At 46.6% G+C, this 13,742-nt stretch overlaps 1 protein-coding gene across 1 annotated transcript; it reads left to right on the top strand.

Moving 5' to 3' along the window:
• Positions 1 to 2,958: 2,958 nt before the first annotated feature.
• Positions 2,959 to 11,593, top strand: LOC117639927. The gene is made up of 3 exons (XM_034376002.1): positions 2,959 to 3,049; positions 4,683 to 4,818; positions 11,268 to 11,593. Exons 2-3 carry the CDS (start codon positions 4,687 to 4,689, stop codon positions 11,517 to 11,519), a joined length of 384 nt encoding a protein of 127 aa, XP_034231893.1. The 5' UTR covers positions 2,959 to 3,049; positions 4,683 to 4,686; the 3' UTR covers positions 11,520 to 11,593.
• Positions 11,594 to 13,742: the final 2,149 nt, after the last annotated feature.

Here is a 13,742-nt window from a genome sequence, read left to right as displayed (position 1 = left end):
GCGAAAAAAGTGGTGAGAATTAAAGGAGCCTCCAAACCATCGCCATAATCTCTAATCAGGGTTATTCAAAGGTAGAAAACTCATTTCTGTCAAAATCTAGAAAAATAACTTCACTCTCAGACTCGTATTGACTTTTTATCTTTTGCCATAAAGGTTTTTGTGCAAACGTAATATGTACTATTTTCTCTTTGGCTATGCACTATTTTGTTCATTGTATAATGTTTATAGTCCATTAAAGCGGACTTAATGTCACTTGCAATGTACTTTCAATTTCTACATGATCTATTGACTATTATATCCCTAAAACGATCAAAATTGTGCATAGTTAAGGAGAAAATAGTACATTTTACGTTTGCTCAGAAACCGCTATAAGCAAGAGAGAAAAAAGTCCATATAGGTCTGAGCGTGTTTGGGATGTTACGCCAGTACCAACAACCAACGCCTGATGCTCCCATCAACCATGCCCTTGGACACGCGCAAGTCTTCGGCAACTAGGGATTTAAAATAACCGGTAATTTTCAATCTGGACGGTAAATTACGGTAACATTGGTAATTTACCGTCATTTACGGTAAATAACGGTAAAATTCGATCTAATGTTTATGTGCGCTTTTGCAAAGGAACTATTAATAATCTAATTTCAAAGGGAATTTAAGACAAGCGGAGTGTTTTAAAAGGCTTATGAAAGTGGTTAAGACACTTTTATTGTCAAATTTTCATATTTTTGTGCACTCTGAGTAAATTTCTGCTGTAAAAACACCAGAAAGGTTAGGTTAAGTCGAAAATTACCGTAATTTACCGATTTTCGCAGGGTAAATTACCGTAAATTACAGGTAATTTACCCATTCTTACCGGTAAGTTTATTAGGCTTTAAATCCCTATCGGCAACCTTCTTTGCCAACCATCGGCATTCAAACCGAAGTGTTCGCAAGTCGAGACTGCGTTTGTCAGTTTGCTTTAGGCCTGGGGGCTCGCCAACGCCGAAAAAGTGCTTCATCAAAGCTAGTTTGCGAGGCACCTTTCACGCCGTTTTTCTCCGAAGGGGCGGCGATGGGCGGCGATTGGTGAGATGGGCCGGAAAGGGGGGTGGCTACTCTACCACCGACACGAGACGGAATGGCTCGCAAATGTTCGCAACTCAACTTATCGCTCCCTAAAAGTTGAAAAATCGTTAATTGTGGAACACTTTTAACAGCGTGCAACATTTGACCCGAAGACAAAATAGAAAATCAGAGGCAAACGCCCAATTTGTGAGGTCACCAGCTTTCCCAAACATAGGAAATGTTACTTTTATCTTGAAGGATGCGACCGCCAGATACAGTAGAATCATATTCACCTATTGGAATGGATGCACACTCCTAAAACCTTACGAAGTATTTTGAGCATACATATAACAAACTAAAATACTTTGTTATACGAAGAAATAGTTCGTAAATTACGAAGTATTTTCTTTGTAAGCTTACGTATGCTCAAAATACTTTGTTATACAAACTACTTTTCTTTGTAAGGCCCAATATAGTTTGTAAGGTTTTCTCAGTGCTCGAAAATCTGAAAATGTGCCAAGTTGAGAGCTCCGCAGGAGCTCACCCGCGTGTCATACTGTCAATCCAATTAGTGTTCTGGGTAGCCCAGACCTTCCTCTCCAATATCCGAAAGTTTGAAGGAACCACTTCTCACCACCTTTCTCGCGTTTCGTCCCACTGTGCACCGCCTCTACTTGTCGCTGTTATATCCACAGTGGTCCGTTGCAGATGCGACATCAAAGGCAGCAGCTGCAGCACTTCGGGTGTCGTGGATTTCCCTCTGCACCGGACTGGGTTTGCCCTTACTTCCACTGCGCCGGAGCGGTGGTGCCCCGCCTCTGCTATTGGGTGTACGTGTGTGTCCGTTCCAAAACCGCGAGACCGAAGTGCGTTTTGCTTCCCGTCCGGGTGATCGTCGGGGACGTCTACTGACTCTGAAGCGCGCCGCCCGTCGAAGGTTTGTTACACACTAATTTACTATGTAGGTTTTCCTGCGCGCTAATGCACGAAATTTAACATGCACTTCGTGACGCACGAATTTTTGCGCGACAATGAACGATTTCGTGCGCAGGTATGCAGAAAATCGTGCATTTTCGCGCACGAATTCGTGCGTTGCGAAGTGCATGTATAATTTCGTGCATTAGCGCGTAGAAAAACCTACATAGTAATTTAGTGTGTATTTTCCATGACGCGATAAGTTACACTGAAAAGAGTGTACTGAGTGGGCTTAACTGTGTGCTGCACTGTTCGAAAAAACCACGGTGACCCGTTAATTTTTTTGCCGGGATTTACTATCGTTCAGAACACAGGATTTAATGTGCCTGGCTACAGTATTTACTGTTCCGCACTCTAAATGTTCTACAGTGAAGATTCTCCATATTATGGTGAAAATGTTCCATATTATGGTGGTGCAGCTGACCTCGTAACACACCATTGAGAATTCACTGTACCTTATAGATATTTTGACGAATTTTGTTGGTATTATGGAGAAAATCCCCACCATAATATGTTGGTGCAGCCTTTCACCGTAAGACATTTACAGTGCGGGTACAGGATATTCCGCACTCCACTCCTGTGGTACAGTAAAAATCCTGAACAAAGTACAGTGGATCCTGTAAAAAAAAGTACAGTAAATCCTGTACTCTGTACTACAGTGACAGCTGTACTCATCATTTAAGGATTTACTGTGTTTTTTCCCACATGAGTACACTGCGTACGCACTCGGGTTTTCAGTGTAGTTACATTTCACTGGCCATTGTGGCTCCTGCTCCAAATCGCGATGTTGAGATCTTTAATTTAACTTGCCGCTTCAAGAGATTGTCAACGTGCCCCACCCACACGCCAATATTGAATTCTTAACGAGGAATGGGCGAGCTAGAGTGCTTAAGTAATGAATGGGGCTCTGGCTCGTTGGCAGTCGGGCTATAACCAGCCGCTGGAGACAGACGTGTCCTCCTGGAGAAGCATCCCTCGTGGTCAATTCATCGAAAAGCCGAAAACTGACACATGCGCTGGAAAACGAGAAGATGTACGTTTTCTGACGGGATTGGTGCCGTTCTTGGTTTCATATATTTACACTCCCAATTAGAGACTCTCATTCCAGGAACGTGACATCACGTTGAAACGAACGTCACAAAATGTCACGTTCGTTTGAGCATTGTGTCACATTCGTTCGGCCAAAAATCGTCTTGTTCACATTCAAACGAATATGACATAATGCTCAAACGAACGTGACACTTTGTCACGTTCGTTTGAGCGCGATGCCACGTTCGTCGAATGAGAGTGTACTTCTACACGATCTTAGAAATTGGAAAACTAAGAACAGATAGCGCCCATCTGAGGTATAATCGTTTTCGAGTCTTAGCAAGAGTCAGTTAACTGACCGAATTAAAGGGTCAACGCAGAAAGTGGCAGATATCTTTAGAGAGGGAACATTGGCGGTTTTGACACACACTCTTCGCTGAGCACGCGGGTGAGGTGGGAGGTGGTAGGCTCTCCTCGCGCGAGTGGCGGAGCACGACACGCTCTGGCCGGTGGTACGGCACGGCACCGTTGGCGATATCGGTGTATGCAAATGAGGGTATTGTTGCGTGTCGTGGAGGGGCAATGCGCGGTGGTCATCTGCACTGGTCGAGTGCCTTCCGAACTGTGATGCGAAATGAGAGTGCCGAGTGGCAGGTGTGCGAATCCCGTAATTTTTATTAATTTTTTTTTTTTTGCTAAATGCGTAGCTATGCGGGTGAGCGCCTGCCGCGTAGGCTGTACCGCAACGCACGTTTGCTCGACAGGCGGGTCTACGCTGCAGGCTGACGGCCACGAAACGAATCACGGAATCTATCGGCCCATTCGCGCGATGAGGCAAAAAAGACTACTGCTGCTGCAGTGCGTGCCCGGCTCCGTCTCCGAGTGCGGGACGATCATCAGCCTGCAGCATAGACCCGCCTGTTACACACACGTGTGTTGCGGTACAGTCTCGCTTACACCGTGATGTTTTTTTTCATTCCCCACACTGAGAAAACCTTACAAACTATTTTGGGCCTTACAAAGAAAAGTAGTTTGTATAACAAAGTATTTTGAGCATACGTAAGCTTACAAAGAAAATACTTCGTAATTTACGAACTATTTCTTTGTATAACAAAGTATTTTAGTTTGTTATACGTATGCTCAAAATACTTCGTACGGTTTTAAGAGTGCAAATGAGTTTCGGCAGGAGTCGAACGCGCACCGCTCTGGTCCTCGGTTCTGTGACACGAGTCCGAGCGCGCTCGGCTACTGCCGGAACTCGATAATGATCAAACGCATAGTGATTAGCATTCGCGGGCACGCACGCCGTGCCATACCACCTGGCGCTGCGTGGCGTGCTCCACCACACGCGGGACCCAAGCGTACCGCCTCCCCCCTCCCCCGCGTGCTCAGCGAAGTGTGTGTGTCAAAACCGCCAATGTTCCCTCTCTATCTTTATTAGGCTAAATTATTTCTATTGAGGATAATTTCAAGTAAGAGCGCAAATGCCAGAAATTTATCTGAAGCACAGAAAAAGATAAGCTCCTTGAAAGGAAAATAAATTACGCTTCCTAGTTTTCCAAGTGCGGAGACTCACGTCACAATTTTATGTTTTAATCTGTCCTCCATCTCTTTTCTTCCATGATTTTTTTATACAGCAACATGGGTCAAAGACGCGAATCTGCAATGTCCAGCACTGTCCTGTCAGAGTATCTCGAAGAGTGGGGGGAGCATCTGGAGGCAAGCGGGCAGTCCCGACTGAGCAGAATACTGAAGTTCATGCGCGAATCACTGGTCAGTCTTGTAAAACGCCTTGCTGACCGGTAAAGGGCAGGGCAAAAACAATTTCCGGGTTTCCAAGGACCACCCTGGAAAAAGAGGTAATTTTTCCGGGCTCGGCCACGGAAACCCGGACATTGTTTTTGCCGTGACGTTGCAACTGCAGTCAAGTAAAAAAGTTGCTACAAGTAATAAAAAAAAAATACGATTTCAAGAAATCCTAGGAGTCACGAAGTTATTTTGATTATTGTGTAAGAGTGTGGAGACCCCGTAAACAAATCTACTATCAAAAGCAGTACTGTCGTACTACCATTTCGGAGCTTTGTACATCCCAAAATGTAGTACGGAAGGAGTACCTTATGAAACAAAAAAGGCATCCGAAAGAAGTACTGCCGTGCTACATTTCAGGACGTCTCTTTCGGGAGCACTTCGGGACGTCAGAAACGGTAGGTCTGTGAGAGGTCTTTCGGAGGTCCCCCACCACCCGTCGCAGCGCCCTGCGGCCATGTAGTTCCGAGTGTGACCGCTAGAGCGCGCACCTCTGTCGTAGTTCGATGGCCTGCCGCTAGGGTGCGCCACTGTTCCGGATATGAATGTGAATGCGTATAGGAATCAGAGCTCTCAAAAAGCAGCCTCTGAGGCCGGCCGAACAGGCCGCGGTGCGGCCTCAGCACCAGGAGAACTAGAAATGCCTTCGGCTCGGGAACGGACGCTGGGTCTGGCGTTCTGACCATGGTCGGTAGTAGTTTGAAGAAACGAAAATACTCAGAATTAAAGGATATGTAAGCAAAAATATATATTGAGGCGGACTCAGTAAGACATTTTTGAGTAAACCGAACACCTTTTATCCTGGATTAGTCGGTTTTAAACGTGGAAATGACAAAAAAGGAAGCAGCGGAGGGGGTCGACGGCAGTGTCTGGCGAAGATCCGCGGCGGGCCCCAACTGCAGGGCCACATAGGATACCACTTTTTTATCTTTGTTCAGCTCTAAAGGGTAAAAACTGGGGGCTTTTATTAAAGCTAGAGGCATATACTACCAAATGAATAGGTTATCGGAAAACATCAGGGCAGGAAATATTTGCATTCTCCTTGTAAAGTCGTCAGATACCCTTTCTGACCATGGTCGGTTAGTCGACGTCACCGCCTGCTAACGGCCTGAGGACGTCCAACTTTGTAAGGAGAATGCAAATCCTGCTCTGATGTTTTCCAATAACCTTTCCATTTGATAGTATATGCCTCTAGCTTTAATAAAAGCCCCCAGTTTTTACCCTTTAGGGCTGAACAAAGATTAAATTTGGTAAAGAGTTCGGCCCTGCAGATAGTGCCCGCCACGGGCCTCCACTCCCCACTCGCCTGTCAGCACGCAGGGGACAGGCCGCAGGGACGGCTCGGTCGCGGCCTCGTCCAGGCCGACCGCTGCGGCCTGCTGCAGGCCGCGCGTCGGCCTGACGAGGCCGGCTGCCGGCAGCCAATAGGGTTCACGGATGCGACCGAGGGAGCCGGGAGGTGGCCGAGACGTGGCGCCCTCACATCATGCGGACAAGTCCGGCACTGTCCGTTCAGGCGCAGGGTTGCTCGCCAGCGGCCTGCCGCAGGCCGCGTGCGGCCTCGGCGGCCGGCCTGCGGAGCCGTTTTTTGAGAGCTCTGATAGGAATGTGAATATGACACAGGTAAACTGTTAGGAAAAATGTATTTATTCACTGACCTTTTTAAACAAGGTAGGTTTACGCCAGACCGCGTCTTGTCGTAACAGGCTTCGCGATGTCTCGCTGCCTGTTCCTCCAATCCGCGCCTGGCGGACCTACCTTGGCCTGCGGCGCTAGCCTGCCTTCGGCAGGCCATGGCTTGCCCATCGTCGGTTACTTCTAAATTGTTGCATACTGGGGGGCTCCGCCCCCCAGACCCCTCTTCATTCCAGATAGAGTTGCTTCATCCACAGATAACACGATCTTGACCCTTGTTACTTTTCAACTTGCCGGGGCTGGGGGGCTCTGCCCCCCTGACCCCCCTTTCTTCAAGGCAGAAGATATTTGCCGGCAGAAAACTCGATTTTCGCCGTTTCTTAGGTGTTTTTCGGCTATAAAAACTGAACCAGTTGAGCTAGGATAGTGAAATTTCGCGTGTGCCGAGCCAAGGACATACCCAAAAAGTGTGCAAAATCTCAGCCAGATCGGCCGAGCCGTTCAGGAGGAGTAGTGCTGACAGACAGACAGACACACAGACAGACAGACAGACAGACAGACAGAAAAACTTTTCAACCCCACCTGAGTAACGGGCTTCGCTATCGCTCAGCCAATTAAAAATCAAACGATAGGACTTGTCACGAACAACAGAAAATATGGAGACAAAAATGGTGGACAGGACTCAAAAACAAAATATTTAAAAGACGAATCTCAGTTGGGCTGAAAAGAAAATACAGCAACCATAACTGTAACACCCCTTGATTAAAAATAAGCCAAAATGACCGAAATAAATTCAATTAGCACTCATTCCAAGGTGTCATACTTACTTTGCTCTGTCGCAGGAAATTCACTTAATTTGACACTGAAGCACAGGAGTCAGTTCTTGTTCCACATGTAATTGCATAGTGGTGCAGGTTATCGTTCCAGAATCTTGGGCAACTCCAGTGGGTCAAGGTTTCCGCAAAGAGCCTGTTTCTCAAGCATAAAATCAGAAGACGAACAAAATAAACACGTTTGACAATAAGAGTATCAAAGTAACAGAATATTGTAGGTTAACTTACACCGGCACTTTCTGATTTGGATTGAAACACGAAATAAGCCTGCACCAGGCTTTGAAGTATTCTTCTTATTGGTGCACCTGAGAACTGAACATCTTCGTGCGTGGTTTCTTTTCTTTGGAGAAATGAATTTACTATAGTTAGCAGAAATATAATAGAAGTAAGGATCGGACGCCACAAGCACAGTGCGCGCCAAAGTGCGCCGACTGTCATCTGCACAACAGGTGAGCATCGCGTGGGCCCGAGGCGCGCTCTAGCGGACACACTCGGAACTATGGCCGCAGGACGCTGCGACGGGTGGTGGGGGACCTCCCAAAGACCTCACATATACTCGTCCCAGCGTAACCTTTCTAAATCACTCCGCCAGTAGCCAGAGAACAGAAAATAGTCCCGCAGGTAATGCGGTTTTTTAAAACTAATACTCAACCCTGGACCGTTGCCATCATAATTAATCGTATAAATAAACAACATTGAAAAAATACGAACAATTTCAGACTTTATCATTAAGCATTCCGGGTTTGGCATTTCCGCGGGCAGACGACGTGCCGGCCCGAGCCGCTTCAAAACAACGGTCTCTCGGAACCTCTTTTCGCACTTACATTGAGTGACTGAAAGAGATTCCATTAAAGGAGCTTGCATAGGTCTAAGCCCCACACTATTTTGTATGCCCAGCTCGCGTTCATTTTGTGGAATTCTGGCTTATTCTTTTAAGATTTTGGTTTAAATGCACCAGGTTGGCTTCTCCTCTGAACCGTGGTCCAAACTTTCTGCATTAGGTTTGAGCAACTGGAAGAGATTCAATAATAACAACTTATTTCAGTCAAAGGTCCACACATTTTTGTCTGCCCCGTTCACCTTCTTTTTTTGAAATTTTGTCTCATTCTTTAGAAGTTTTCGTCTGTGTGAAAGAGGTCGGCTTCTCCTCTGGACCGAGCTCCAAACTTTCTGCATTAGGTTTGAGCAACTGGAAGAGATTCGATAATAACAACTTATTTCAGTCAAAGGCCCACACATTTTTGTCTGCCCCGTTCACCCTCATTTTGAGAATCAATCTTTATTTTGGGAGAAACATCGAATAATCTGTGCCAATGTGGGGATAAAACGGCCAAGGGACTACTTTCGGAAAGGTTACGCTGGGACGAGTATAGACCTACCGTTTCGGACGTCCCGAAGTGCTCCAAGAACCGACGACTTTGGGACTAGCGACTAGGGCGCGCTCTGGCGGCGAACTCTGGCACCACACACTAGGTCCCCGCGCGACGTACGAGAGAGCTTCATTTGTAGTACGTTTAGGGAGGTCCCGAAGAGCTCCCAAAACCGACTTCTTCGGGACGTCCGAAAGACGTCGGATTCCAGACATGTACTAGTTTTGTTTACGGGGGAAAGAAAAGAAGTGGTGTTGTGAAGTTGTGGCTCAGGGGACTACCAATGGCAGTGGTACCAATGTGGTCGATGTGCCACCCGTCAAAATTTAAACTTGACAATAAATAGAGCTGGTAAATTCAAAAAATTCCAATGCTAATGTATTCCGCAGTGTTCTGACAATGGAACATCTTTAAAGTCCATCATTATTAAAATGTTCTTAGCAGAAAGAAGGCAGTAAATTAATTTTCACGGGTTGGCAACTAGTTTCTCGGCGTCTGCGCCCTTGCGAAAATCGCGAAGCTGAAAGCACCAGCAGTCGCGCATTAAAACTGCCCCTCCATTGTTGCTGACGTTGAATTGTTTGGCTTGTTTCAAAAGGCTATGGTTCTCTAGTCATGTTTTCTTCAATTCTGTGTAATAGTTCTCCCTTACAACGTATCAACACCACGACGGTTGGTTTGACAATCTTCATAAACTCGGGAGGGATGGTTTCGGGTGAGTCTTGTTCGAGGAACATGAGCACTGCAAGTCGCGAGGTTGAGCGAAGTGGTCCTAGTGCTAACTGAATCACAACAACAACAAAATTGTTTTATTGACAGAAAAAAAAGGAATATTTGAGAAACTTTATGTCAGAAAAAAAGAACTTTTGTTTTGCCAATTTTCTGTGAATATTTTTTTAGAAAGTCATCACACAAAAATTGAAAATTTGTTTTATATGAATTTTCATAAGCAGGAAACAAAGAAAAAAACAAGAAAGAGAGCAAAATGAATACAGATTTCAAATGCTACAGTTGGTTAAACTGTTAAACAGGTTGCAAACCTACTGCGCATGTCCAAAAACACTCCAATCAAGAAGTATTATTGGATAGTTCTACCCGAAAAACTGCGTTCGAACCGACACCAATTCTATAGTTGCATATTGTCTACCTGCAGTCAAAGAAATTTTTCATTTCGAACGTGCTGATTTCAGATTTTAGAGTAAGCTGTACACAGGGGCGTCGGAAGTACTTTTAGGTGGGGGGGGGGTGCGCAAATTTAAAGGGTTGTGCTGTGGGTTGCCTACCTTTTAGGCGGTACTTCCCAAAGCCGGTATAATTGACGAGCGAAGCGAGCCAAAAAACAAGGACTAATCCAAAAAAAAAAGGTTTGTTTCGAAAGTAACAAAAGACATGTGTAAAATGCATAGAGGCTATGCAATTTGTGGTCAACAAGTCAATAAACAACTTTGACGATCCTTTTAAATAAACCAAGTGTAAGACTTCAGGGGAAGTGCAAGGTAAAGCTTTAAACTTATGCGTTGATGCAAAAACATTAAAGGCATTAAAACGGATTTTTTTTTGTACAGAATCTTTTTAAAAAGAACGGGAAAAAATGGAGTGAAGCGAGCTAGGCTCAGGTTTTAGTTTTGGTCCTTTTAGAGAGTACAGCGTCACGAGTTCTTGGCGAGCGAAGCGAGCCAAATGGTTTTGGTTTAGAGAATCATCAAAACCAGTAGGCAAAGCAAGTTTTAGATCGAATATTATCTCAGGAGTGTTAACTAGTGTTATTGTTACCCCTTTGACCTCTCACTCTTTGTGCATCAAAAGGGGGGGTGCGCCCAGATTATTTTAGGGGGTGCGCAGCGCACCCTCTGAACCCCACTTCCGACGCCCCTGGCTGTACAGACCCAAAAAGAAGCTCGGCTATTGGTCCGCCCCGGCTCGGCTCCCCCCACTCCTTTTTTTTTCCTTTGACGAGTCGAGTTTTGCCATGGAAACGGCGATTTTGACAGCAAATTTCTCAAAATTGGCCACCAACTTTTTAACCAGATTTCAGCATGAGAATCAGCGTTCAAAGTTCTACAAGTCTGCAAAGTCTCATTAAAATCGTATAGAAAATTTCCGAAATGCATAAAGGGCCACACAAATTGAATCTCGGGCCGGCTGAATCCTGGGTATACTATAAGGCTACTTCGTGCCTAAAAAGCCGTTATGAAGGCTTGTTTTTAAATTAGATATAACCATTGCCATTCCGTACGCAGGTCATTCTTCGCGAAAGTACACAACAATGATCGGTGCTTGCAATGCATATTTGAATTTTTTTCAGATCGAGGAGACAGGCTTCAAACCAGTTCAGGTTTTGGGACATAATGGAGAAATGCTTAACTGAGTGGGAAGTTTTTGAGAGTATGAAAGGTACAAACTTTCCCAATACTTCGATAACTACGAAGTATTTTATTCGTTAGCTGACGGATGCTCAAAATACCTTTGCTAAGACAAGCCCCTTTCCCCAGCGAGGCCCAAAATAAAGTTTTCAAGGTTTCGAAAGTGTACCGCTCCTGTCGTCTTTCTAGAGTGTGAACTCAGTGCTCCCTTTCAGACGGCTGGCGCCATCATAGTGGTCATGACGGTCCTCGCCCTGGTGGACACCGTGTTCGAGTCCGAAGGCCGCCCCCTGAGCGAGCGCGTGTCCATGCGCACCTTCTGCGGTGGCTTCTCCAGCTTCGTGTCCTACGACATCCTGGCCTACCGCAAGCCACTAATGTGGAAGGCGCTACGACACGCCCAATTCGCTGCCACCGAACTGCAGTCGGAGGCCACCCCAGCGGGCAGGGTATCGCCTTCAAAATGAATGTACTGATGGCATGCGTCAGCCCAATGCTCACTCGGTAAAGAGTGCTGGTTTGCACACGACTCGTGCAAACCTTACATACGAACCGACATGCACTCACGTCACTCACGTGCTCAGCATTTGAACAGAATTGAGCATGCGCGTGACATGCAAGAACCTCTGCGAAACAACGCACACTTTCGTGCTTAGTTATGCACAAATTAGTGCATTTGAAAGCAACTGCATAATTATGTGCAAAGTTCATGCACTAAAAACTACATTCTAGTTACATAGTGACGAGTGGGCCAACACGTTCGATGTTTGGAGACACACGATTTCTTAAGAGAAGAGATTTCGTCGGATTTTGCAAGATTTCGTCCAATTTTACTCTTAAAATCTGCTTAAGTTTTGCCGTTTGCGGCAATATTTCGGATTTACAGAGATTTCGATTGCTCCAGGGGACACGGGGTTCCTTTAGTGGTTGCCCTCTCGCATTGTGTGCGGTGATACAGTTGAGTCACCGAAACCTACTCCCACTTATCACATCCCTTTTGAAAATACACGTTTGTTTGATTCATACTTGAAACAGTACCAGACCCGTCGTTTCTCCACGGTGCGCCTTTGCTCGGTCAAGTCCAGGAAAGAAACGGACATATCGAATTGCTGTAGATCCACACAGTTAGCAGCTTCGCTATTAGAATTAAACGAAGGCATTGAAATATCCATATTGATATGGCTCGTACATTAGGAAGCAAAATCCTCTGCAATACGAAGCAATAATTCTACAATGCCCATTTCATTCGTAGGAAGCAGATGCTTTACAGACATTTTTGGCAGTAAAAGCAAGGGAGCATTTGAAATGGTCAAGGCGTTTGGTTCAGGTTGCAATGGCTGCAGAGGCCCGTTGGGGACGCCTGGTCCTTTGGCGCGTGTCCTCAGTGTACGCTACGACAGTCACGGCAGGGGTTCTCCTCACCATGCTCAACGACAACTCCACCGCCGTCAACAGATGGATTTGGCACTTCGGATATGTACGTCGTATTGAATGTAGTAAAGTTATCGCCATAGAAGGAGCAGTTCCTTGAAACGAAGAAGTAACGTTCAATTTTGTTAGGTCTCTGAAAACCTTACTAACTGTTTTCGGCTTTACAAAGAAAAGCAGCTTGTTTTCGGACAAAGAAAATACTTCGTAATTTACGAATTATTTCTTCGTACAGCAAGTAGATATCCTCAAAATAGTTAGTAAGGTTTTGCGTGCAGAAAAACAGTCTCAAACGCTAAACGAATCGACTAGCTTCTTCACCTGAAACTCGCCCCTTCTCAGTGAAATGGGTTGCCTACCTGCTGGTCGGTGTGACCCGGGCAGGGTCGACATGAGCCCCGTCCCGATTGAGCCCCGATGACCTGAGCCCCGGCCAGAGCCCCGGCCGAGCCCGACTCGAGCCCCGACCCGAGCCCCGACTGAGCCCCGATGGCCAGAGCCCCAACCTGAGCCCGTTTTGAGCCCCGACCTGAGCCCCGTTTGAGCCCCATTTTAGCCCCGCGCCAAAATATTTGCAATATGACGCAAAATCTTCACTAAAAAAGTTCAAAAATTGAAGTTTTTTGGCGTGGGGCTTAAGTGGGGCTCAAACCGGGCTCAGGTCGGGGCTCTGGCCATCGGGACTCGGTCGGGGCTCGAGTCGGGGCTCAAGTCGGGCTCAAACGGGGCTTTGGTCGGGGCTCAGGTCGTCGGGGCTCAATCGGGATGGGGCTCATGTCGACCCTGCCGTGACCCGGGGAGCCCGGGTCGGCGTCCGGGGTGCTGCCTACCCTCCAGGCGCCCCTACTTCTGCTCTGGGAACTGCTAAAAGGGACTGAAATTGCTGGGGTGGGTGGCAGGACACAGCGGTGCCACAGCGTCAGACCGTTGTGCACCGTTCAGGCAGAGGGTACACTTTAAATATGGGGTGCCCAGAAACTGGGCGCCTTTGTCGCCCGCCCCACTTTTTAGGGTGCCAAATGTCGCCCAGTTCCTGGGCATTTTTGTCACCCAGTCTCGGAGTGGACAAACCATTAAGAAACCTGCCTTCACCCATGGCTCAGCAGCGACTGAGGTGCCGAAGGTGCCCAGAATCTAGGCATCTTAGTCGCCCAGGATCTAGACACCTGAGCATGCTCTACCATGGGAGAGGGCCGGTTACTGTATGATTTGTCCACCAGACTGGGCGACCAAGGTGCCCAGAAACTGGGCGACATTTGGCA

Source organism: Thrips palmi, unplaced genomic scaffold, assembly GCF_012932325.1.
Source record: "Thrips palmi isolate BJ-2018 unplaced genomic scaffold, TpBJ-2018v1 HiC_scaffold_12, whole genome shotgun sequence".
Classification (NCBI taxonomy): domain Eukaryota; kingdom Metazoa; phylum Arthropoda; class Insecta; order Thysanoptera; family Thripidae; genus Thrips; species Thrips palmi.
Note: the sequence above shows the minus strand (reverse complement) of the source record. Positions and strands in the feature narration are given on the sequence as shown.